The 24549-nt window shown below is 35.1% G+C and overlaps 1 protein-coding gene and 1 long non-coding RNA gene across 3 annotated transcripts in view; one reads left to right on the forward strand and one right to left on the reverse strand.

Annotated features, from left to right (window-relative positions):
* LOC119634940 overlaps positions 1-24549 on the reverse strand; it is a 55746-nt gene that overhangs the window by 6867 nt on the left and 24330 nt on the right. The window lies entirely within an intron of this gene.
* LOC119634937 (doublesex- and mab-3-related transcription factor A1) lies at positions 8105-15277 on the forward strand. Of its 2 annotated transcripts, XM_038029379.1 has the most exons (5): positions 8105-8304; positions 8429-8530; positions 10575-10637; positions 11503-11839; positions 14359-15277. In XM_038029379.1, the coding sequence occupies exons 1-5, from the start codon at positions 8158-8160 to the stop codon at positions 15234-15236; spliced, it is 1527 nt and encodes a 508-aa protein (XP_037885307.1). In that variant the 5' UTR covers positions 8105-8157; the 3' UTR covers positions 15237-15277. The 2 variants fall into 2 exon arrangements, with proteins under 2 accessions (XP_037885307.1, XP_037885308.1); XM_038029380.1 differs by lacking the exon at positions 10575-10637.

Raw genomic sequence — 24549 nt, forward strand, 5'->3', positions numbered from 1 at the left:
AATTTGGTCTTTAGAGGCCTCATTTGCTATCTTTTGAGGTAGAAATTCTATCTCTGGTCATACAATTTCCATTAGGTAAATGGATTAGGCATGACCGCATTCTATCTCCTAAATGATTCCTTTCACTTTGTGCGTCGGAGATTTAGGTTCCAGTGCGATTTGCTTAACAGCGTGTATACGTTCAGTCCAACATTTCATATTTCATATGTTACCTCTGCTCTTTTCTAGGGTATCCCTTGTTCAATTGAAAAAACATTTTACAGTGTTTGTTAATATGCACTCTTGAGCTTGACTTCTCCTCATTTGTATTCGGACAAAGATTTATGTTTATGGCGATTAGTTCATGTCATTTCGTAATTTTTATATAACTGCGAGTGAATTGTTAGGCGGCACAATTATTGCACCTATTAGCTATTATTGGCACGAAAGGAATCGAGATAAAATATGTAACGCCTACAAAATAAGTTTGATAGGTCCATAAACATGATTACAGAAGTTGCAGCATGGGTTTAACGTGAGTTCCTGCCTGTAAGGCTTAACCTCACGGTGGCCCATGCCACGGAAGTTATTAAGCGTAACCCACGCTCCCTGGCGAGTTAGACAATCCCTATAAACTAGGGGCCTAAACAGCACCAGATTCCAGATAATTTATTGTGTAAGGATCAATAAACCCACTCTGGTCAGTGTTGAGGGCTATCCGTATCTCGATTTGTTCCACTTTGGCATGGAACAGTATGCAAACATCTTAAATGTAAGATCTATAAGAGGTAGATGGATCTGTGCACAACTAGATCCATTCAATTTTTAAAATGGTTAGCCATTGATTACAAAGTCACTGATGCACTGACTTTTACACGGACCAGAAGGCCTGGTATCTTACTTCGAATTGAAATCAATATTCTGTACGTAAGAATTTTGCTTTAACTCAACTGTTATGACGCTTTTCCTGAATTCAACAGCAAAACTTAAGCAATCGGGGCAAAGTCGAGAAACTTGTTTTGGCGAGAAATGCTTTAAAAATATCAATTATGAAGAAGTTTTTGCTTACGCTCCAATCAGCGATGCCATGCAATAAATACATATTAATAGCTTTGTCCATGTCCTATGGGCGTGGTAGGATTGCATTTAAAATTTTTTTCATCTTTAATAATGTGTTTGTCAAGTTGTCCATTGCTCTTGAAAACGGATCCGCGTTTATTTTCAGAAAGTCGAAAATATTTTTCTCGCTCGCAATCGTCTTTCCGTACAGTTTTTTGCTAGGGCAACAAAGCTATTCCAGCCAATAAAAAAAATAAATAAATAAGAAAAAAACCGCAATGTGCTACTACTACCCGATAATAATAATGTCTTAAAAAAAAAAAAAACGAATTCTTCAACATAGACTTAACTTTGATGCAACTTCATCGAGTATAACGGTTTATAAGTTTGATTTTTTTTACATACATTTGCCATTTTGCAGTCAGTTTCGAGCTAGCACACAATAAATAGCTTTATATATATAATAAAAATGTAAATAAAAAAAAAAGAGACGTAACAGTTGCCATTGTGTAACCATTTCAATAATATACTCTCTACGGGGGATGTATGAAAAAGTAACACAAAATTTCATATCAATTTATGCATAACATGCGCTCTCAACAACAAAATTGACTGCTATAGGCAACGGGTAATGATACCGGCAATAATGATGATTATGATAACGATAATGATGATGATGATAATGATGATAACGATGTTAATGGTAAATATGAAAAGTTGTGTAAGTGAAAAGCGGTTGTATTCAAGAAGAGACCTACTGCTTATATATTAAATGCATACGTTTATATATATATATATATATATGAAGAATAGCAGTCAATAGCTCCACCTCTAGAATTGAGGCGGAGCTATAATAAAATAACAAATTTTCAATGAGTTTGCAAGTATTGAACATGTACTAGAGAGTATAGTTAGTTACATGCAAACAGTGCTAGAATGTATCCGTGTATCTTCTCAGAATACACAAGTGAATGAGCACATATATATATATATATATATATATATATATTTTATATAACGTTAGGTACGACTGTTGCGATTAATAACATATTTCTGATAATGTGGCAAAATTTTCATATATATATATATATATATATATATATACATATATATCTATATATGTTAACTGCCCTGAAAATTCACTTCGTTTCATTTATTAAAAGAAGCACTCGATGATAATTTTCTTAATTGGACAAGCGGAGCGTGTGAAAATTCGGTCTGTCGTAAGAAGTCAAAAGAAGTCCTTTTGTACGATAAAGTTTCGCATAACATACGGAAAAGAATTCATTTAATGGCATCCGTTTTACGTTGTTCGTTGATCTTAAGAACTTGGTTATGTTTTGTTTCAAGTACATTTTCATTTTCATCTTTATTTCTTTCTTACTTTTAATAACAGCCAAACAACTAAAAATAGTTGCTCTAACAAAAGAAGAGTAGAAATTACATTACAAGAGAAAAAAAAAAAAGAAGAAAAACAAGAAAATGAAGAAAAAAAAACAAAAACAAAAACATGCAACATAAGCTTAAGTATGAAACCATGCATAAAACTGTACATGTGCTTATATAAGTATAGAAAATATACATTATACACATGTAAAGAAAATGCAAATAAACAAGTTAAACATTAAAAAAATGGCCCTTCACACAAAACCCCCCCTCCACCGCTCTATATTATCCCCATTCATTCTACGTACCGATCTCTCTTCACTCTAATGAGAATGCCTTGCAACCTAAACGTTTTTTTCACTGAATAGCCATTATGCTCTACATACATTTATACAAGCACAAGGCGAGGTCACATGAAATATCTATATATATATATATATATATATTGTAGGCATGTATATAGATATATAAACTTACATCTCCCACTCGGCTATTGAAAACAGTTGCAAAAATTTTATATATTGAAATGTTTGCATGTGTACATATGTGTGCGCGTATTCGCGTATGTACGTATATGTGACTGTTTGTGTGTGTATGTGCATGTGTGCGTGCATATACGATTGTATTTAAGGACGACCAATGACTGGGTGAAGCAGTGAAAGCAGGACAGTTGCTGGATACTGTTGCTTTACAAATAATCGCATTGTTGTTGTTGTTATTGGCGTTGATGTCGTACTCGTTGTTGCTTTCCCAACCACAAAAACATTTTCCAATTTCTCATTTGTATGTACTGTACGGTTGCAAATGTAACATATTTAGGAGCACTATGTAAACGAATTTTGAACGCATGCGATAGATTCTCTTACTCTCTAGCTTTAGCTCTCATTATAAGTATTACGGAACTTGCGCATTAACGCGAAAGAAAGAAAAAAGGAAGATTTGTAGCTGAGAACTGATGTATTCATCAGTCGGAGGTATGTAATTGATGAGGGAAATTACGAGCGGAGGTGGAAAGTATACTAATTTGGTCTTTGTTTAGGTAACATCGAAAAGTAGATTTCGGATGCCGTTCAAGATTTTGTGTCTTCCTCATAAGCGTTCACCAAACGAAAACGATATTGTTCGCTGATCTAATGTCTGCGATGGTAGTAAATGTAATGCCTTCCTTCCTCCTGAGGAAATATTCAGAAAAGCTGCACTTGCTTCCTCGCATAATATAAGCGGATGGATGTAAAATCCAAAATATTCAGAAAATGCAGAAAAATGAATTTTGTAGATTTTTTCAAAATTCGCTTAGGAAATTTTTGTCAATCTGCGCGTCTTTAGTTGCATACCCTACAGACGGACATGGATCGACGGCGAAACTAACATATTAGCGCCTTTGGCATTTAGTAAAAAAAAAACTGTAAATAATTTATCGCAAACACTCGTCTTTGTCACTCGATTTGTTGGGTGTAATTGCGGTACGAATTTTAATTATTTGGAAATTTTCATCCGTCATTACCATAGGCGCTGTAACGTAATGTTCTTATGTCTAACCTAAAGTTATCACCATATTACATATATACAACTTGTATGACAAGTACGTGCGTATCTTTTTAATGAAAAAAATTAATAATAGCATCCCTTGTTGAAAGCCTTCTTCGTCAATTACGTGCTCAACGTATCACAATATCACATAATCCCATGTTTTTTTATTTCAGAACATCCCTTGATCTTTTTGAATGTCATCTTAGTGCGCCCAGGTACCGGCGATGAAAGGCGCCATCTGGTCTGTCGAAGCAAATCTCTTCCAATCATCCAATTAATCATCTCACTCGGCTCAGGATTCGTTATAAATCGATTGAGTGATAGTTTCCTTTTCCCTTGTGATCATCAGACTGTAGTTTAGGCGTCCATTGGTTGTATACACAACCATTCACTTTAAGTCGCCTGCGCATTTTTGTTTTCTTCGATATTCTAGCGTAACTCGCGCGGGTCGGCGAAGGGCAAATATAGTTTCTACTGACGCTCTAACCTAATTAGCATTATCAAACACTCGTCAGGTTGTTAAGCATCCAAAATTCGCTTTAGGGCAAGAAATTTCACAATAGCATTGCTTAAGCTAAGCAAGCAATCAATCGTCCAATTGCTTCCAAGCGCGTAAAGTCGCTTTTAACTTATGGATAATGCTCACACGGTTCATAAGCATATCAAAGAAACGTATAGCTAGTTGTAGCCTGAACAACATCTCAGAAATGCCGTAAGTCGTAAGCATATATTTTGTTTTTGTTGTTTTCGCGATTTAACCAATTTGTTGTACACCACAATTGATTTTTGCGAGTTTTATTGTGAATACTTTGTCGGAATAGCAAGCTTGATGCCAAGTCATAAAAACCGTTATAAGAAACCCAATTATTGTGGCTAATAAACAATCATAACGCGAGAATATAAGTGTTAGTATATAGCTATGTCAAGCTGAAGACTTGCGTCGCTGAAACTTGTTTTGAAATTTGAATCTTTTTTAAATACTAACTGGACTGAGTGATCAATAATGACAGTAAAGAAAAGTAAGATTTTCTTGCAATTACTTCCCGTAACATTTCATCTCGCTTCTCAGTAGAGAACAGAGTACACAAGTAGCAAGGCCGCTAGACGCAATGCCCATATCCGTACCCATTATTCACTTAATTTCCTGGCTCTCGGCATTTTTGTGCCTCCCAACCAACCCCTGTAGTGCAAAATTAATTTCGAATTTTTATTTAGTAAAATTATCCAAGTTTTGACGTCGACTTATGTATATATCTGTTAAAAGAATTAATTAGTTATGTAAGAGTGTTCGTCAAATAGTTGTTTTAAATGCCGAGGCTTGCAGTTTATCAGATCGACCAGAGCTTATCGTTCAATTCTTGTCAGAAGAGATAGCCTCCTCTTACTCATAGGTTATAATCATGCCTGCGAATCACAACATAACTGAAATCATTTTAAATTTTTGAAAATCATTTGAAAACCAGTTTAAAGATTAATTTCAATAAAACTACTTCTCCGCACCCCTACGGCGAAATCTTGCCGATAAATCGCGCACTCTTTCCACTGTAATTATGTGTTCAAAACGATTAAATTGTATATAGTTCTTAAGTAAGTTATATATATATATAAATGTATACATAATTTGTTCAACAAAAAGTTAAAAATACATTTTGTTAGCATTGGCTGATATTGATAGAGTTTAACAATGAATGCTATGAACCACCATTTCCACTACCATTAGCAGCAACAACCAAAGAGTAACATATACAAGGATGCAGATGTCAGCAAAGAAATGCTTTTGGTTGGCTGTTCGCAACAATTGCACACACGCGTATAGACACACATACAAACGAAACAAAATAATTTAACAGTAATATACTCAGTATAGCTTGAAGCTGTTAAGCGAAAAGAAAAAGAAGAAACCAACTTCAACATAAATAAGTAAAAAAAAAATAAGTAAAAAAAAGAAAAAATTAAATACAAAAACAAAAATGTACACATTTATACGTACTCTCGCATACAAAAGAGCCTAAAAGAACAAAAGAGAGAAGACACTGCAACAACAAAAAGATGAATACAAACAAAATGAAAACCAACCACTTTTCGAAATAAGTTGAAAAAAGCAAAAACACAACAAAATAACGCAATTCGCATACATGCACACACGCACACTTATACGCAAAGATCCACGCGAACCTAGCAAAACACAGTAACCGACTGTTTTGTCGATGAACATGAATGAATGAGCGAACGAACGAATTGTATGAGAGTGTGTATGAGCGGGCGACCCCAATGTCTGACAAGAATGGTTGGCTATAATTGTTGTATTATGTTGTCGTCGTTGTCGTCATCGTCATCGTTGTTAGTGTTATTGTTATTGTTGCTGTTATTCTTGTTGTTGTGGCAATAGCTGTAGTTATGGTTGTGGTGATGGTGGTGGTGCTCGTGGTGGTGGTGGTGGTGATGGTGGTGGTGGTGGTGGTATCTCGTTTTTGTTGACTGAACAATTTTATATACAGTACCGAATTGAATTTTGAAACTTTTTTAATTGCGTACGTTTCTGCAGTTAACGCAGTTACAGTCACAGTGTTGTTTGTGCCACTGCTCATATACACGAATGCATATATAGTGACTGACTGCGTTCATGTTGGCATAGGTAGCTATATATAGATTTTGTGTATTGTTTGTTGTTACTATACTTGGATTCACACAGCTCTAGAGTTTTATAATCATCACCTCGCAGATAAAGGCATACTCGGACAATCATACAGTTTGTGACTGTATAGTATTAGTATATGTTGAAGTGCCCTTGAAAGCCATGAGCATTCACTTCATTTATTTTGTTCATATTGATATTGCTGCTATTAAGCTAAATATATCTTCGATTATTTAATAGGTAATACAGCGAAACATTATAGAGCTTATCGAGCAAGATTTTGAGATCATTTACTTATGCTCTCCTGCTATTAGGCTCAATATTTTTTCCATCATTTTAGATAGTGTGAAGAATATTTGATCATATTTTTGTCAGTCCTTCCTTCAGTATCTCTTCTCACAAACGCTACTTTTGCAGCTAGGTTCAATATATTGTAAACGCTACGATATAGTTTAATATAAAGTGTATTCGTTAGCAAATCGTTTAGAGTGAGATTCTGAGTAGATTCACGCACGCTTGCATTTCAGTCATTGGTAGCGAGTAGATAAGAAAGCTAGCTAATCCTTGTATTTTTCATGAAAGTTCAAATTAAATCAAATTAAAAATAAGCCGATAAGCCGCCCACAAAAGTGTCCATAAGAGATAAAAGTTAACGTAAGTACGAAGAAAGCCAAAAAATGCATAGTCAAGAATTTTCATAAATAACTTGAAACTCGATAGTATCTACTACTCATCGAAAATATGACATTTTGTCCACATATACGGAAATCTAATAAATATTAAGCCTTTAGAAATACAAAATGCATATATGTACTTCAATCGTACAATTCCTACTTGGATTGGCTCAGTGTTTTTTTTGCCAAAAATGATACTAAGTGGTTTGTAAACGGATCGTTTGCGAATTGTCTTGAAAATTTTGTATATTTACTCGACACAATAAGCGATCAGCATTCGGCTTAACGTCGCCTAAATTTCTTATTTGTTTCTTATTGAGAAAGCAATGATGATGATGAAGATGACGATGACGATGATGATGATGATGATGATGATGATGATGCTCAGCTAGGAATCATTACAATTTCAACCCCCAGGTTTATTTACAGTATACAGTATATGGGCGTGTGTATATGTGTGTGGGTATATGCGTAAGCTGTCCTAACCTAAAATGCGAAGAAAGTGCTGTTGATATTTGAGATAAATGAGAAAAATTTTGTTTCAGTATCAAACAAGTTCTCAGCGCGTTACGACAACAATCGCATTAAGTTTTTAACGGTTACAAATTGTTTCAACATCTCAATAATTTACCTTCTTTTTTTTTATATATATATATATATATGTATATTTTTAAACATACATTTTTATATATAGTAGCAACTAAAGTGATTTACATATTATAAGAAAATTAGAAATAAAAGAAAACAAACTCTAAAGTGATGTGTTGTTTATCGAGATAAAAGAAAAAAAAAAAAATATTCTAAAAAAATTTGAAGAAACAAAGAAAAAAGTTACAAAAAAAAAAAAAAAACTAAAGCAACAAATCCTATAAAAATCCGTATCCGTTTAAAGTAATGAGTTTGCCCAGCGGTGTGGATATGCAAAATCTTATGTCGCAACATCCAGTTTTAGGTGCTTTACCGCCTGCTTTCTTTTTACGCGCCGCTTCGGAACGCTATCAGCGTACACCAAAATGTGCTCGTTGTCGCAATCACGGAGTGGTTAGTATTTTATTAAATACACTAAACTAACTAAACTATATCTGCTTAGTTTTAATTTTATTTATTAATTAATTTACCTTTAATAAGCCGATCTCAATAACTTGACGTTTATTTATGTTTATAGGTTAGTGCTCTAAAAGGTCATAAACGTTATTGCCGATGGCGTGACTGTTTATGCGCTAAATGTACATTAATTGCGGAACGTCAACGGGTTATGGCGGCACAGGTAAGCCTACGTTGTTTCGCATAACAATATATATATATATATATATATATACATATACATATATTTATTTATTTTACCTTAACCCAAATAGTGCTAAGGAAATACTAAAAACTATTTCAGATGCTAGTATAAGATAAGCTCTTATGCAATTTGAGTTCGCATACCAGCGGTAAAATAACAAATCAGTCATGAGCTTACAAAAGTTACCAAGATCATGAATTTCTTAACAACCTCTTTATGTAGCTGTTAGGATTTTATTTCTGAAGGCAATGGAAAGAAATTTCAATGCCTACCGAAAGGCATCTCTGGACACAGAACCAAAGATAATTAAATACTACATTTAATAGCAGGTTACTTTGCAGACTGAAGTCTTCTTTATTCCGAGATTTTTTTTGTTTTTTTTCAAGGCAAATTCGTTTCTCATTTTCGAATAATTTTTAACAATCGCCGCCGGTAAAATAACTAAAGAGACAGCGAATCACTAGAGAATATAAACCAAAGTATTACTTACTTAAGGAATTGAAGAAATATCTTTGGTATAGTAAGTCGACTTTTTCACTTTTCCCGAACACAGAAATTCTTTGCTTGCATCGCGTATTTATGCTACGGAAAATAGGACAAATTTCAACGAAGCCATGTTCTAAAAATATAATTTCGATCAATGAAGCAGCTCTGCAAAGCATTCGTTTAAAGTAAAACTTGAAACAAATGTAGAATCAAGGCAAGGATTTTCAATCTAAGCAATGACTTGCAGAAGCAAATTACTAAGCAACAACAAGAATTCTATACTTCAAGTTTTAAAACGCCAACAATTTTTACGGAAAATACTTGCATTCTTTTCGCCAAAGTCAGCCGTGATGTTCCGTTTCGGTACACTTTCGTTTTATAATATCATGCAAAAGAAAGAGATTTCATTTCATTCATTCGTCTACTGTGGAAAATCGTTTTAATGTCTCACTTTCCAGTTTCGGGACTTTTTTGTATTTCCTACAAGACAAAACACGACGATCACTTTCCTATTCTTTCCCTTCTTTGTTTCTTTAAAAGCCCAAAGATTTTTATATTTTAAGCAAAAGTGTTTAGGTTAAGCGACATCATTTTCGTTGGTTACAGAAAGTTTGTCTCTAACTTTTTAGCATCAAAAAATCAATGACTTCTCTTTGAGACATTAAGCGATTTGTTCAAGCTGCAACGAATAATGCTAACTGTTTGTTATGACCTCTACACCGTAGTGAGACTTCATTCGAAAAGATTTTTAAAGACACAATCATTGATCTTCCAGCGGTAAATAGCGTAATCAACTCACGCCGGCAAAGCCAGCATATTGCTGCAGTAGAGGGACTCACAAATTTTTTCCCTAACTAAAATGCAAAGGAAGAAAGTACATCTGTGGCTTGGCGCGGGCTTTTTCATTTCATGGTTTTTTAAACCATGCAATGCTCTCGTCCTTCAAAGGTCAGTAAGTAACTTTAAATTATATATAGATCCACGAAAAACTCTTCTTTAATACAAAAGTATTGAAAGAAGAACTGATCTGCTTACTTGCTCGCCCGAAAACGTTACAATTGCATTAAAGTTAATTTTTTATAGGGCAGTTTAGGGCAAGTGAGCCATTTTATAATTTCAAGTGATCTACTTGATCTCCAGAAATAAGATCATATGACGATAGGAAATCATATTCTATTACAAAACAAGTTAGCCTTGGCCATGATAACACAAAAAAAAAAATAATAATAAATGATTGTAACGAGTGGGATTTCTTTGGCGGTAACTAAATGTTCGTTATAACAAACAAATATCAGGTCGAGAACTTATTCATCGATTCGATATGTTTTCTTAACATATCCGTAGCAGGTAGTAGTTTTTTGTCGACCCAATAACACATATACTATACATAGCTTAAATGCTGATAGCATTTCGTAAGTCTTACGCTTCCTCTTGTAGGAAATGAACATCGTGTTTAAGTCGCTTTCCCTTTCGTTAAAACTGCTTGAATAATATGATGATTTGTTTACTAAATTTAATCTCACTTATTCAATTTAAGAATGCCAACACAAGACGGATACTTGGACGATCAGACTTCTCGAGTACTTCCCTTTTCGTGGCGGTAGGTATACAAATTAGAATTTTTCACACAAAACTTAAATTCAATTAAAACTATTCCTATCCTTACTATATCTGTCTCTTAAAACAAATCGTGGGATTTCCGACCTATATTACACTCTACTATTACCGTACGTAGTAGATTTCAATGGAATGCTTTGAGCTCTCGTTAAAGAAGTGTTCACAGTCAGTCTTTTAACTTCAAGGCACTTCGATCACCTAACTTCACTTTGTAGTCGATCTTTTCAGACGCATTCATGTAGTTAAAGCTTCCATGTGCCAGCGAATCTCATTTTATTGAACTTGAAGTAAGGCTTGGAATTTCTTAACAAAGCTTAACTGCAAGGGACTTTCATACTTTTATTTACCTGCCCTAAAGCAGTAGGTGACACCTGGAGCATTTTACAGATGCATTCATGCAGTCAGTTTAAGTCGATTTTTCATGATCTCCTATCCCTTGTACTTATCTCCCTTAACTTAGCTCTTACCGTTATAACTTTGCCTCTTTACAGTTGGTTTCAACAAAGCTTTGAATTCCTTTCAACATTACTTCCACATATTCGGCATAACTATCAGTATAGGATTCATAATAGCTTTTTAAGCGTTTCACTCCTCACTTACATCTTGAAAATTTAAGTAACTTTTGGAATCGAACTTAATATTAGAATGCAAGCGAAAGAAGTCTTCGCAACAAATTAATTACAATGCAAGTGCGATTGATTTCGAACTCTGATATCTGAGAATTGATTTAGACTTATCTAATCACGTGATTTAAAATAAGAAAAACTGACTTAAATCATTTTACTTGTACGTGGAAAAGGACTTATCTTCCTAAACAAAAACACTTTTCTATATTAATTACTTTTTAGGTGGCTTTAAGACGACAACAAGCGCAGGAGGAGAACGAAGCAAGGGAATTGGGTTTATTGTATACGAGTGTACCGCCGGGTGTACCTCAGCCGCCGAATGCAAACGAAACCACCACCACATCTACGGCACAATTAAGTCCTCCAGCGACGGCAAATGGAGTCTTTCATGCCGGTATACCATCACCGCCTAGCGATGGCTTGGATTCGACAAATCCGCATCACCAACAGCGAATGCAATTTAATGGGAATTCCGGTGATTCGGATACAGAGATGCGTATGCGAGCAGATCGCATATCGATGGGTTTTTCACCCGACCGCGCGGAGGTCGAAAGCCCCGGTAAGTGTAGACGCAAATAGTAACAAATTATAATGACTTTGCTTGCGGTCGTTTTAATTTGCCCAAAACATTCACTACAACGTCGCATGCACTCATATGCCGCATAGCTATTACAATGGTTCGCGAACATTTATGTCTGGCCGCACACCTGCCAAAGATGAAATGTTCCTCTCTATTTTTATTTTTTTTTTTCTAGTGCTTATGTACTTGTTTGTTATACAACGAATTGTCAAAAGTGTTGCGAGGCATAAACAGCGCAAACAGCCGTTTACTTAGAGTTACCACTTGTTTTAACAAAAGATTTTTCACTTAACATAGCGGAGAAGTTTGCGAAAAAAAAAAGTGCCTCTATGCTTAAGTTAACCAAGCAACCAAACAACCCAACAACAACCCAACAACCAAACCTTCAACCTCCCTTTGTAAGCTCTAACCAGCCGATTTGAAATATAATAATAAAACAGAAACAGCATAGAAAACGATTTTTTACGCCACTCAAGTCGCCACCTTTGCCTTAACTTAACGTATGCATTAAATGTTTTTTCTCTCTTTCTTTTTTCTTTTTTTTTCTTAATTTCTTCTGGTGCGTATGAAGAAATTTTGTTAAAAAGTTAAAATATATATTACAAACAAAACAAAAGTAAACGTTAACGAGGTGCCACAGTTAAAATAGTATAACAATAGGCGAGCGAGCGAGCGAGCGAACGACAAGAATGGCAGAAAAGTGTTGCATGTGCTGATTTTTCCTTTAACTAGGGAAAGGAAAAGATTTTTTTATTTAAATTCACTGTTCCTTTAAGCAAGAGTAACTTGAAACTGAAATACAGGCCATTCATTGTTGACTTTTAAATCTTCTCGTTTCTAACGAAGAAATGCTTATAAGAAACTCTATCCATCGTCAAGCATCGTTTAACTGATTTTTTAAATGAAATTTAAAACACTGTCAATATAAAGTGAAGCAACAGAAACAAAATCAAAGCCATATGCACTTTTTTCGTTGTTGTTGTTGTTGCTGTTGTTGTTATTATTATTAACAAAATATATGAATAAACCGTGTAAGCGGAGAGGATATTGGGCTAAAAAAAAAAAAACTCAAAAAAACAAAAAAAAAAATTGAAAACATAGCCTCTGCGTATGTGCAAATATAAATACAGTGAAAATAAATTCTTCAATTTTCTACTGGTTCACAGGCAACATGACAATGAGATACCGGATAATTCGCTTCTATTTACCGAACGAATGAAGAACAAAGAAATTTTAGTTTCTTTCCATTTTGAAATGGAGTCGCGAAGCCTTTTTCAACTTGTGAACTTGTCAACTCTCTCAAATCTAGGTCCATAATTTGTTCTTAATACCACATCACTGACGCGAGTGTTCGAAAAATGTAGCGAATTATCGGCAAAAACTTTTCATCTTTAGGTGACAATCTTCATATCTGTTAGAGAAACATGACTGACACTAGTCTTAGCGATTTAATTATCTACGATATAAACAAATTCATCGCTTAGTTTAAAATTTGAAAGACGCACTGAACTTTTTACACCCTACAACCTTCGTAGGTTAGACTAGGACAAGTTTGTGCGGAAGGGACATAAATTGGCAACGCCTTGAAATCGATCTGCCTGGTGTTAGGACAACGTAAGTTTAAGGCCTTTGTCTCGATGCAATAGCTCTTTGCTTTACAATGCCATTTAAACAACTAAGTGAAGACAGTGGTGAGGGCTTCTTTGACACATCAAGTGCAATCAAGCGTAATTGGTTTTTCCATAATGACTACGATCGAATAAGATTTGCAAACAAGTTCTCTCAGCTAATGGTATGAGAAATGTCGATGCCTGTCCGTAATAACTTTTAGTAAATGACTATTTTGCACAACCAACATTTCTATATTCAATCGAATTGTCAAAAATTGGTTACCAATGATTTTTTATTACATTAATCTTATCAGGCGCTACGTTCCCTATTTCTGGTTCGTCGTTTGTCTATAACAAGGCATGATGTTATAATTCAAAACAGGCGATGTGTTTTGCACACAACTTATAGCAAATAAGAAAAAAGCAGATGTGACCAAACTGGTGCGGGCCAACAGAGCAGCCTCTGAAAGTTGCTTCCTAAAGCATTTGACAGCTTTTTTCTTCCAATTTCCATATACTCAGAGCACTACCGTTTTGCTCTCAACAGTCTTAAGACGTTTGATGAAAACAATGTTTATGATTGACGAATGCATTTGACACACGCCTCGTGTGCATGTGCAGCTGAGTCCATATATATTAGCATGGATTAAACCCTTACTACTAAGATACTCCGAAAAAATACTCTTAAATATATTTGAAGCCATAAAAACGTTTCATGAATCATACGGACCTAACAAGTTCTTGTTTCTCTTATCTTGACTACTTAAGAGTTATTTTTGTTGCTGCTTTCTTCGATAAAAGGAAGCCATCATTGAAAAGATTAGAAAAAATTATTGTTAACATAAAAGCTTAGAATGTGTTATCAATTTTTCTATTACGTATTAATAGGGTCCAAACGAGCACGTTTATCCACTGAAACCGATCAAGATACTGGTTCGGAATCAGCGCCTAGTAGTCCTCATCCTAAATCGACACCTAACTACAATAATAGCGGTGGAAATCTGTCGCCAGCTCGTACCGGACCGCCAAGTTCACCAGAGTCGGATTTGGATGTTGATTCAGCCCCCGACGAAGCTACACCCGAAAATCTAAGCCTGAAAAAGGAAGATTCCACTTCACCGCCGCAAACACCATCGACGACCGAGAATAGCATGCACATGTTACGTAACTTTAGCAACAATAATCCCCAAGGTTTCATGCCGTATCATCATTCGCAATTTTTAGCGGTGGCGGCGGCCAGTGCGCATCCACATGCTGCTCAGCATTCGCCGCATCCCCACCATCCACAACAGCCGACTATGCCGACGGCCCATCCGAGCAATGGAGCGCAACAGCGATCGCCTGTAGACGTACTGCTGCGTGTTTTTCCCAACCGTCGACGCAGCGATGTTGAACAGCTGCTGCAACGTTATCGCGGCGATGTCTTACAAACAATGGAAGTAATGTTATCGGGGGAAGATGTCTCGCAGGCCATAGCCTCGGCGGTTGCGGCGACAAATTCGCCGCCACAAGTTCCGCCCTCACCGCCATTTCCTTTGAAATCGGCCTTCTCACCTTTAGTACCGCCGGCTGCAGTGTTTGGTTCACCTACCCACCGCTATCCACCGTTTATGCAAGCTCATGCCAAACGTTTCCTAACCGCACCGTATACAAGTGCAGCTTATCTCCCTGGCGTTATAAATCCAGCCGATATCGAACAATCCGAATCGAATGGTGGAAGCACTTCAATAGATCGTAATAGTAACGCAGGCGATTCGCAGGATTGAGACAGTTGTATCGCCGGTGATGTCAACGGCATGTTTAGACCCTATGAGTAGCGCGGGCGCCTATTTATTACAAATATATATGTATATATATATATATATACATAAAAAACTGGCGATTGAAAAGCAAATAAATGTATATCTAGAATAATTTTTACAAAATTAGGGAACTTGTTCAGAGGCAGACCGACCGTTAGAAAGTTAGGACTTGAACTTGTTTTTATGTGAAACTCTTCATGTATACCTATGAACGCGAGCATTTCGGTTCATCTATGTTTTCGTTTTTAAGGCTAATGTTAAATAATATTTGTTGCTTTCAGATTCGCATACGCATACAAGTACATATTAATGTTCAGATATCAAACTAGACTTAGATAATAAGCATTAACCAGTGTATCATTACTTATGGTAAATAAAAATACAATACATTTAGAGATTGAAGTGAACATATAACTAGTTTTTGTTAGATTTGATTAAGTTAAATATATATATATATGTGTATATATCTATATGTATATATATATATATATATATATATAAACTATTGTAATATTAAAAAGTAATGTGTTAAAAATAGCAAACAAAAGAAAAAAAAAAAAAAGAGAACAAAGAATAAAATACAAATATATATAAATAATTAAAAGAATTAAAAAAATTTTCGTTTACTCTATGCTTAACATGTCCTGAAAACGGCGCAGCTCAATTTGTACAAATGCCGCACACATACATGACATCCAAACAGACAAAAAAAGATACAATACAAGAAATTTCCAGAAAGCTATCGATAAGTTTTCCTTGGATTCGTTAAGGTATGCCTTTGTGATCCTTCGTTACATTTCTTTTCCGTGCTTTTTAGATCACACTGATCAAGTTATTGCCTCCAAACTCTGATGGACAAACTATAGTTCTTTCGAAAGACCATCACGCGCCGACCTTCTTTACGTTCAACTTACTAATCGATATACTATGAAACTAGCTTCAAAGGGATATTAACATTTTGAGTTAATTCCCCAAGACACATATGACCATCTTTGATGATCATTGTTGCCCACGTTGTTGTACTTTGTTGTTTTTCTCCCAAGTAGTATTTCTTAGCCTATTTTGCATATTTTATATCATTCTTATGCCTATTTTCGCGTGCAATAATATTTGAGCCAATGTTCAGCTTACCGACCATAAGAAGATCGAGGATAAACGAAACGTGCCAACCATCATTTCTGGAGCTTTTCATAGAGCACTCAAAAGAATGTAATTGAGAGTAAACTAAGCAAAATATCAGCGAGCAGAGGTCGATGGCATTCGAGTTCTTATTCAATATAATTAATTTCAAAACAAAAAGAAAACATGGCGATATATATAGCTATATATATATATATATATATATATATGTGCAAAACTGAAGTGCTACTTGCACTGGATAGATGTCCTTGATTATACCGATTTGCTGTGGAATATAGTATAAATGCCGATTTTGCGAAAGTACTTTGTTCGTTGCTGGTTTACAGGTAACGATTGAAGGAACCTCAAACAGGAAGAAAACTACATGTGTCGCTGCCCAGAAAATCAAAATGCTCCGTAAAAACTGGAAAGCTTCAAAAGCTTTATTCCATGTGTTACATTGCATATCACGTTTAGGTTCAGTTACTCGAGAAACAAGGCTTGTCTACACAATCTCTTGCATTAGCAGAGTGCTCATGTTAGGTAAAAGAGTGCCTGATATTTCTGTAATATAATGTTGTGGCAGCTCTGTGTGACAATTCTACTCTTCAGACTTTGCGACATTAGTGTGCATTTTCATTATTATGTCATCGGTCAGATGGTGGGAAGAAACAATCGATGATGACGGACGCTATTTTTTGGTACAATTTTTAAAATACACCCACAATAAGCTAATGATAACGATAAGGTTAGGTTCACATATTGGGAAAGCGGCAAAAAAAAAAAAAACGACAGAGCTACAGAATAGGATTGTGCAATTCTACCGCTTTGTGCCTTGTGGGTTACTACTTATTTTCACTAGCGGCTGATAAGAAGCAGTTGGTTTTTTATGATGAGTGAAAAAAAATTCCTATTAGAAGACAAATCGTTCTTTCGAACAATGACTAATACAATGGACAATATTTTAAATGATCACTCAGTTCACAATCATAGTTAATAAAAAATATTTTTAAACACACACACACACACACACATTTAGCATAACTCCCGACGTAATACTCAATGGTAATTCCGGAATATTCATGACTGGGCGTTAGAGAGGATTTAGTGGGTGCTTTAATATTATCTCTCTCGTTCAAAAAACACCCATGTATAATTTACTTACCGACTTTAAGCACTGAAAAAAAAAGAAAAAGGAAGAACATGCATTTTCTCTGCAAGTAAAACACACGGCGTAGTGATTGGTGCTAGACCCAATCTAATACTTTATACTTACGACCTAATATTGACGCAGGTAACGATGTGTGTGTATGTGCAATGAAAAATAACGCCACTACTATTTACACGCCTACAAGCACACAACATAACAATTTCTATTGAATATTGTTGAGACTTTATTGTCTTTTATACTATGTACATTACTTGGTCCTGTACACCGCACACATGTGTACTTGAGTTAGCAAATACATAAGTAATTCTGTTGTTTCTATTGTCATCATTATTATTATTGTTATCATCATCATCATGTGCTCTCAGCGTCATCGTTTTGGTATCATCGTTACTAGGCACTCTCCAAACACAATACAATGCTTTCACACAGTTATTGTCCTTTCATTTTCATCAATTAATAAAGTGTATGCTTATGAGTGTGTGTGTGTGTGTGTGTGTGTAGGTGTATGTAAAAATTTTACAAATATGGAACAATAGCATCTGACGATATTTAGCATGTTAACCTAACCTATAAACGTTGAGAGTGTGAGTCATGTATAGCTTTAGTTAAAACGGATTGTGGTTGTGCCACACTCGCGCCAATTGCCTGATGGCTTTATGTTTTGTTGATTTTCAAAGTCACAGCAACTAACATATAAACGCATTATTATACAAACGCTTATATATACGTAGAGGAAGTTCGAATATAATCCCAATATTCTATAGACACACATGTATATATATGTATATATGTGCATATATATATATATATATGAACAACATATATAATATAAACCAAAACCAATCTAACCAAAAGCATACAATAAATAAGCAAACAGTAGCAGTGGACTAACCGACCCTTTGACAATTGAATTATTGGATAAACAGCAGTTGAAGAATTATATTTCGCTGTAGATGTGAATGTGTGCACAAATTCATGGGTGTGCAATTGTTTTCTATTGTTGCTTTGGATATTTCACTACTAAGCCACGATAGGTATCACGGACACACAGGCCTTGGGAATCGAAACGATGGCTACTACTAGCATTAAATGGTGTTTATATTGTTAACATATGACTTATAATGGATATAAATAGAATTTAAAGTATACCTCTATATATATATATATATATGTAAAGGTGTGCGAGTGCAATAAAACTGAAATTCTAGTTTTAGCAAATAGTCGGATAATTGTTCATCTAGAAGCGTAGGCAAGCAGGCAAGGACGTATAGACATATCTGCTGCATAATCTCTGGATCAAATATTCAATAAATAAAGGCACCATGTAAACGATACTATTTTTTGGGCCATTGTTATTATCAAATATATAAAACCGTCGGTCTATTGTTTTGCGTTTCATCGGAATATTATGCACTGGTGGTCATTTTCCATAGTTTTCAATCTTCACACAAAGGCACATTAACAACGTTTTCATTGTTACGATTTTGACTTCCACTTCGATTATTTACTTAAATTTGCTTTTTCTTCGTCAAGGCTTCCACCTAATGGAGCATTTGCACAACAACTAACAAAATGGTAGATGGTTTTCTGCACGAAAGATTTTACCTCAAGTTCATGCTAACCTTTGCAAGGCATACCCTTAAGCGCCTACTTTTTTTTTTAACTGCTTTTACAAATGCAGTGTATTTCGGAGTCGTCGTTATCCCAATTAAAAATAATTTTGCAGATATATTTCCATTGTTTTCATTATAATTGTTCGTTTTGTCGGACAGACGAACCATACGTTTGGATTTAAATGTTTGCTTTATTCTACATTGTGTTTAAAAATTATAAATATATTGGGATTACAATATTTGCTACACGCACATAAGCATACACACAAAACACACTTTCCATTCAAAAGTGCAAATGTGCGTAGCTTGAACGTGTTACTGATATCTTTCACACATTTTAATAATTTTATCAAAAATAATTGTTAAACGTATCTAAAGCGTGAGATTTTCATAGAGTTGTTGTTAAAATTGTTGGGTCGATTGGATTTTCTGAATACCGTATGTTTCCGGTTCATTTATTAAACGCTAGCGTAAAGCAAATTAGTGCAAGTTAAAATGTTCAGAGACATTTTCATCAGGAAAGAAAAATATAAATATTGAAGACTTGAACGGTTTTCAATTTAATCAATAACTGACTTATAGGACAAAACAAAATTCCTTACTGATTCGTCTGAGTGGCCTAATACGCAAAGGATGTCGTCGACTAGCAAACTAATTGATCGTAAGTTTAAACCTCAAGTGCGAGAGAGTTTTCAGAAAATAATAAAATATATTTTATTGAAAGTACGGTTCGCTCCGCGGTACGTTATGTTTGCCAATCTTTTGATTCTATCCCCGGAAGTCTTTATATTTATATCGAAAACCTTTTCAGGAAGACGATACCTGTGAATATGGCGAGGAGGGTAGGGTAGTATGTCCGAACTTAGTGATACTAACTATGCTTGAGCGAATAGAAAATAATCGCAACCACCAAGTCAGTCCTTCCAGTTTCAAAGCTCAGAGGGATTGGTCGGTAGAGTATACTTAACCGCTTTGACGAGCGCAACCACCCGACTACTGCTGCTTCTTATTTCGTTTTCCCTCTTAACTTCTTTCTGATGATCACCTTATTACCTCTGTAGGAGACACATCCGCTGAGTGATTAGATTGAAATCACATCACATTAAGACGTTTAATATGTGGTGGCCATGCTCCAACTTAACAGTATCAACTGATGTTGGCTGCTGTTGGCAGCATCCTCTGGTTATGGTTTCGTTTTTTTGGCGCAACTCTCAATACAATACATTGTCCCTAAGGCTCCACGGTAGGGTTGATTAGCATTGATTAGCAAATTGAAGGGAACAAAAAAAAAAAAAAAAATGTTTCTTCCTTTCATTTTATCTGCTAAGATATCACTTTGGTTTCCAGGCAAGAATATTTGCTGAAGGAGTTTAGCATTCTTCACGTACCACTAGAAGCCACATAAGCACTAATCGCAGCCCATTATCATCTAATACTTGGAATAAGTGCGTAATCCTTGAACAATTAAGGTAAAGAGTACTTCTAGGCCAAGATGATAATAAAAGCAGAGCCATTCAATTTACCTTATTATAATCGTTCGCAATAAACAATTGAAATAAAATTAATACCTTATCTTCCCATAGATGCTTGTTCGTTTAAAAAAAAAAAAAAATTTCAAGTTCTGCTTTACTCCCCCGAAGCAAAAGAAGACAAAAATAAAAGGCAATTAATGTGAAAACCGAGTTCGCCAAAGTTGAGGTAAGATGTGCAAACAATTTGTGTGTGAGTTTCACAATTCACACTTGCACCCCTTCGGGCATTGCGCTCGTTAGGCTAACAACAAGGGGTTAATGCGAACGATACGAAAGATAATTTTAAGTAAATGATTAATTTGTGGTACTTTTATCTCTATCACCTATGCATGTCTAGAGACATGCTCGCCTTCACATTCCTCTTGCATCAGAAACGCAAAGAACTCATGATTAATGGAATACTTATGGTGTATATAGCTTAGACCGTCCGTCCGTCCGTCCGTCCGGCGAACTTCTTCTCGGACTAAAACCTCAAGATTATTTAAAAAAATGCAAAAGTTTAATGTCTGCAGCAGATGTACTTCTCTGAAACTTCCTGAACTTCAGCCTAACTTAATAGAAAAGGACTGAGCAATTTTTCTACATTTGTACAAGGTGCTGGGCATCTAAGATTCGTCTTCAAGTGATTTCATTTTACTTTCAATGTTCTTCGGTTAATGTGTTTATGTGTATCGTTTATTTTTATATAAATATGAACAAAAATCCGTCTTTACTATTTTAACTCGAGGGTGGTCTTATTATGTTTAAGGCGGTATTCAGTAATTGATTGCGTATTCTATTCGTATTGGTTTCTTGTTGTTATTGTTTGCTTTATTTGTCTATTTAATATTTAAGAAAGAAATTCTTTTTTTTTTTATATATATGTATAATATTTTGTTTTTTTTTCTTAAAATAACATTTAAAATCACGCGCATATACATATACAGACATGTATAAAAACGGTAAAGACTCTATATAATCAGCCATCAATGTCATCATTGACAGTACACAGTATCCAAAATAAACACATCACACAACTCATCTCATCAATGTAAAAGAAAAAGAAAACAACCTCGAAAAAAAAAAAAAAAAAAACAGAAAAAAAATCCGCCGTTTTTTCAAGCAACAATCATCATCGTGAACATCGTAAGCATGTTTAACATGAAAGGCATTTTATACGCATCTACTTATCATACTATGTGTGTGGTTTGGTTAATGCCCCGCTCAACTACTTAGTTTAACGACAAAACAAACACTACCCCACTAAAGTAAGTTAATAATGTTATAATGAACGCCAATATGTATATATATATATATATATATATATATATCCTTTCCTGAAACTTAATTGTTAGTTTATGCAAATGATTTCAAGAGTACATATGTAACTATTTTCATATAAAAGGTTCGTTTTTTTTTCTTCTTCTTTTTTTTTTTTTTTTTTTTCATTTCTAAAATTGAGGCTAAAGGCTAAATTCAAAGGCGGTAGCTGCTACTCAAAGTCAATGAATTTTGAAATAATTTTTACAAAGCCCTTGCTTGCTTTAAAACCCGTTAATTAATCAGCTCTTTCAAGTTTAAAAATAACATTTTTCCCAAAAAAAGTTTCCACAAAACTGATTGTCAAGTGTTTTATTTATTATTATTAAGGTTTCTCAATACTTAAGAAAAATTTTTGTATTGTTTACGCGAATGAAACAATATTCGAAACCTTAACATATTTACGAGGATAGTTTGAAAATACTTGAGCTCACCAGCCGGTTTACCACTCGCTTTATTACTTTTCTTCTATACTTAAATAAAGTATATCTCAAAAGGCGTACGTCCACCAACGCGTGTATTCACCAGTCCATATTCCAAGTTATACCTAAGACAGACATCCTGTTCATCATTGAGTCGTTTACCTAGCACTTTATCAATGCAAGTGTCCATTGATCCATGTGTCCGTTAATCGGTGTACGCATCAGTATCTCCATCCATCACTCCATATGTTCATCAGTTCGCTTCAGTGCTTATGTACATTAATCTTTAAGTCTATCCTTCTCGTTGGGAAATCACATCCCGGTGAGCCTAGGTTTCAAACAATCCGATTAGTCCTTATATGCCTTCCAATCTGCATGGTCATCAGTTCGTATTCCCCAATGTAGATCAATTCCTGCCTGTCAGCCAGTGCGCTGCTTCTCAGCCAAAATTTCTATACCACCCCCATACATATATAAAGTGAGAGGGAGATGGCGACGACGATAAAGACTTTCAGTGGTAAATAAGGAGAGAATACGCTACCGTTTTGTAAATATTTAGGCATTAAAAGTTAACTTAAACGAACCGAAATGCATTTATTTACCGAAAGTAAACCGGCAACAACTACTAGTTAACGACAAGTATCAAGTAAATATATATATATATTTAAGTATGTAGAAATATTGACGAATAAGTATCCCAGCGTTTAAGTTAAAACCGCTTTCTTGTTGTTTTACCATAAATAGTATTTTGTTTACTACAAATGATACGTAGGCAAGAATTTTTGATTATTCATCATTGCTTGTCTCAGGAGTATACGTCATAACTACCGGGAATGAAATTTCTTGGTGATTGCCATTGCATTGACATGCACAAATGCAATAAATTCATGCAAGCGTCTGTAGGAGTCTTAAAGCGCACGCATTCACTTTCCCTTGCCCTACTCTGAAGTGTGCTGCATATATATTCGCAAACCTCTACGTCCCGTTTCTTTTGTCTGCTTTGAAGCCAAAGTCGTACAAGTTGGCTGCTATGAAAAATTAGAAGACCACTCCTGCTTTTTGATCATCAGCTATAGGTGTTTCTGGCGTAGCGGTTTCATAAGAGATATCATTTCTTTCTCTGTAAAGATTTGTCATTTGGTTGGTTCTTCGTGTGAAGGTTCTATCATTAAGATCTATGCATCGCTACAAGTTAGTTCACTAAAGTGTATACAACATAATTGTTTGGAGCAAAAGCTCTATTTGCGGGAAACATTGGTTCATTGGGGGAATAGTCCTGCTCAATTAGGACGTGTGGTAAAAAGAAAATATGAAACACTATAAGAAGCGCAAAAAATCTACCCCCGGCCTATACAACAGACAATTCACTTGTTCTAGTTGACATTAGCCTTCATCGATAACTTATTATGTGTCCTTGCAGACCTTCGATGGAATATGCGGTTTGTCAACAACGCAAACATGATGTGTAGTTGGCGATGAACTTTACAATGATTTGAATAAAAGATAAGCGTAGCACCGAAAGAAGTACCAATTGTTGAAGGCGGCTAAGTGGACTAAGAATGCGAAGATGAATTAACTCATTGGCTATCCGCTAAAAAAATAGTAGAAAACGGTTGGTATTAGTTGAAAAACACAAGCCTTCCCGAAAAGATCCGTAAGCCTTTCCAAAAGCCTTCCCAAAAAGATCCGCAATTTTCTGTACATGAACTAAGAAAACTACCGCCATATCTTGATATCTCTTGACATCTTCGATAGCCTTGCAAAAAAAAAGGATCTTTCGTGCCCTATGAGTTTTAAAAGGATGCGAATGTAAACATTGCACGTACAATAGCGTTACTTGCGGTTCTCTCCCTACGTATTGTTTCTAATATATCGTCATTACGAGTTGAATAGTGAACAGCGCAACACTTTATTTATTGATATTATTTATCCTTAAAGTTGCGTTCATTTCATTTTCCAGAAAGTATTGCCGCATACTTGACTCTATCCTGGTCTTGAAGCGTTTCCCTGCGAGCATAATATGCTACTCACTCTGACTAATAACGGATAGAAGAAAGTCTGAGTTAGTATTTATCCGATCTCATGTAAATATACTACAAAAAAGAGAGAGAGCTACAAGAG

Source organism: Glossina fuscipes, unplaced genomic scaffold (assembly GCF_014805625.2).
Source record: "Glossina fuscipes isolate IAEA_lab_2018 unplaced genomic scaffold, Yale_Gfus_2 3, whole genome shotgun sequence".
Classification (NCBI taxonomy): Eukaryota; Metazoa; Arthropoda; class Insecta; order Diptera; family Glossinidae; genus Glossina; species Glossina fuscipes.

What these genes read in the sequence shown, in the direction of transcription:
- LOC119634937 (XM_038029379.1), top strand. Translation starts at nt 8,158, where the DNA reads ATGAGTTTGCCCAGCGGTGTGGATATGCAAAATCTTATGTCGCAACAT. An exon ending in GTTGTCGCAATCACGGAGTG is followed by an intron (nt 8,305 to 8,428) that starts GTTAGTATTTTA and finishes TTATGTTTATAG; the next exon opens with GTTAGTGCTCTAAAAGGTCA. An exon ending in GTACTTCCCTTTTCGTGGCG is followed by an intron (nt 10,638 to 11,502) that starts GTAGGTATACAA and finishes ATTACTTTTTAG; the next exon opens with GTGGCTTTAAGACGACAACA.